Source organism: Crocodylus porosus, unplaced genomic scaffold, assembly GCF_001723895.1.
Source record: "Crocodylus porosus isolate Cpor-Errol unplaced genomic scaffold, CroPor_comp1, whole genome shotgun sequence".
In the NCBI taxonomy this organism is placed as follows: domain Eukaryota; kingdom Metazoa; phylum Chordata; order Crocodylia; family Crocodylidae; genus Crocodylus; species Crocodylus porosus.
The window spans coordinates 189,940,057-189,942,854 of record NW_017728906.1 but is presented as its reverse complement, the minus strand read 5'-3'; the positions used below and the strand labels follow the sequence as shown (position 1 = coordinate 189,942,854).

The window sequence follows — 2,798 nt, the reverse complement described above, 5'->3', positions numbered from 1 at the left end:
TATATATATATATATATATATATATATATACACACACACACAAAAGTTACAATTATCATTTCTCTTTTCGATTTCCTTCCAGGTTCATTGTAGGAAAAGAAGAAATTCCCACACATTCATTTTCACCAGAAGCAGCATTTTCAAAAACAGAAAGAAAGTTAAAGCCCTGTGAAGATGTATCACGGCAAATGAATATAATGACTCTGACAAAAAAACTTGTTGACAAAGTGTGAGTCAAAAGGAAAGAAAAATTTCTAAGTGATGCTTTTTTTGGTTACTTTAGTTTATATATTTTATGTAACTATGCTATCTTTAATTAGCCTTCAGGTGATTTTTTTAACTCTTATTTTAACAAGTAAATGAAGTAAGATCTGTTATTCAATAGCGTTACTGTATTTCTATACAAGGATAATTATAAATTTGTTGCAATTTTCCAGTTATAGAATGTAATTAGTGGAAGATTGTCTTAATTGCATTCCCCCTCCCCCCACTTTGGCTCCCACTGCTGTGGCGAGGAAAGCAGGAGCTTGGGACGAAGGCCCACATGCCTTCCTCTTGCTCCCCTGTACCTTGTCCCCACAAAGCCTGCCACCCACTTGCCCCTTGCACCCTGTGCCTGCCCCCCAACTTCTTGCCACCTCCACCCCCTGCTCTGCCCTGCAGCCTGACCCCCACATCCCTTGCACATTGCGCCTGTTTCCCCCCAGCCCCCTCTTACATTCTGCCACAGCTCTGCTCCCCAGCCTACCCAGCCCCTGACTGCCCCACCCCTGCATCATTGTCCCCCTTCCCCCCTTGCCTTCTGCTGCAGCTCTGCTCCAGATCTGGGGCTCTCAGCAACAGAGAGATCCCAGCCAGGGAGAAGTGGCGATAGCTCCTGGCGGGGCTGGGGGGACTGGAGGTGAAGCAGAAGGTAAGGCTGGAGGAGACAGCTGGGGAGAAGGGAGTAAGAAGAGGTGAACAGACAGAGGCAGAGGGCCAAGTGGTGGGGTTGCAGGCTGCAGGTTCCTCCCCCCAGCCTCCCTGCACTCACCCACTCCAGTCATGTGCCCCTCCCCTGCCAAATGAGCTATTTCAGCCCAGGGTAGGCAGCAGCTCAACTCTGGCTTCAGGCTGGGACTCAGAGCCAAAGCTAGAGCTAAGTTGATGCCTGTCCCAGGCTGATACTGAAATCCAGGACAAGGCTTCTTGTTCCCTTATGTTTATTGGAGGGGGAGTAAGGGGGACCTCATCTTGTATTCAAGGAAACATGTTGGTTTAATATTTCTTATTATACTTGATTCACTAAGAAGGGAATGTAAAATCATACTGTATATATGCTATAATTTTAGAGAAGCTAGAGTAACATTTACTATGTAGTTCTGTCATTCAGTAGCATAATGGCTGGATGTGGTGTCATAAATGTTGTATAGGTCCTCACAATTACCAGCCTAACTAGACAGAAGAGTCGTGATGTTATAGCAAAATGTACTTATTGCAATTATTGTTAGTGTTGTAATTATTTTTGGATTTTCACAGGAACCAAAATTCAGTGGGAGTTAGACACCTAATATTATTACATAAGAACAGACTCAGGAAAAAATAGACCTGGTGGGGACCTTAAAAGGTCATCTGATCCATCTCCTGAATACAGGCTATTTAGAAAATCTCAGGCTTATGATTTATTAGGCACCAACATCATATTTGATATAATAGTTCAAAGCATTTTTCCCTTTCCCTTTTCCCAGGGCTTATTTATAAACATTGCTGCCCTTTTGTACTTTATTTCTTAGTTAATTACTAGATCCAGTCTGTCTGTTTTGTTAATTTCAGAAAAAGCTTTCCATTTTGCAGTTTATTAGTAGACTATAAATGTTAGAAGGGGTAAAAGAATACTAGGTGTAATATGCACTAGGAAAACTATTTTCCAAACACAATAGAAGGGTACAGAGTCAGGTTCCATCTTGCTTCACTCTCTTTCTCTGACCCCTATCTGCCCCCACACAGCTTGGTAGCGAGGGCTTCCTGCCCAGTCTTATTGGTTTATGGGAAGTGGAAGATAAGTATTCAGATACCCGTAGAGTAGGCAGCCTGGTCCAGGTTGTGGTGACAGGGGTGTGATCACACCCCCTTGAGGCTGGGCACATTCACAATGAAGAGAGTTTATTGCGCACATGCCTCAGCTGAAGGGAATGCAGCCACAGCCCTTTTCTGCGATGCTGGATGCAAATGAGATCTCCTTTCCCTTGCTCCTGAATGCAGCAGGAAGAAGGGAGAATGGAGGGGAAGAGTGAAGAGTGCAGTATGTTCCAGAGCTGTTTGAAAGGAAAGATCCTAGACAGAGCCCATACCACCCAGTGGTGACCGTGTATAGCTTGCAGCACATATGAAGTTCCTAGCAGGAGCTCCACTGAAGTGCCAGTGAGTTCTGAGAGTTGTGACAGTGGTGCTGCACCACCCCTGGATCTGCCTCTGAATGCCTGGAAACCAGGTCCTTGACTTTCTGGACTACAGCCATAATCACTGGCTACTAGACAGAAGGTAGGAGTGTCCATCTCCTCTGGGTCATCCCCTGCTCTGGCAGAGTTGGATCCAAAGAGGAGAATATTGAGGCCTAGAGACAGGAATTCAGACATACCCGCCTGCTGCATGTAGGAAGTTGTAGAGGTTGTAGAGGCTGCTCATTTAGAGAATCATAGAAGTAGGGTCAGAAGGGACCTTGTAGATCTTCAAGTCCGACCCCCCGCCTGGGCGGGAGAAAAACTGGACTCAAATGACTCCAGCCAGGTAGGCATCAAGCCTCTTCTTAAAGACCCCCA

General features: G+C 45.3%; 1 protein-coding gene across 3 annotated transcripts in view; it reads left to right on the top strand.

Moving 5' to 3' along the window:
• Nucleotides 1–2,798, top strand: part of TMEM135 (transmembrane protein 135) — a 345,516-nt gene that overhangs the window by 304,086 nt on the left and 38,632 nt on the right. For all 3 annotated transcript variants that reach the window (XM_019530374.1, XM_019530373.1, XM_019530371.1), the window contains one exon: nucleotides 83–229. In XM_019530374.1, coding sequence (XP_019385919.1) covers nucleotides 83–229 — 147 coding nt within the window. The remainder of the gene's footprint in view (nucleotides 1–82; nucleotides 230–2,798) is intronic.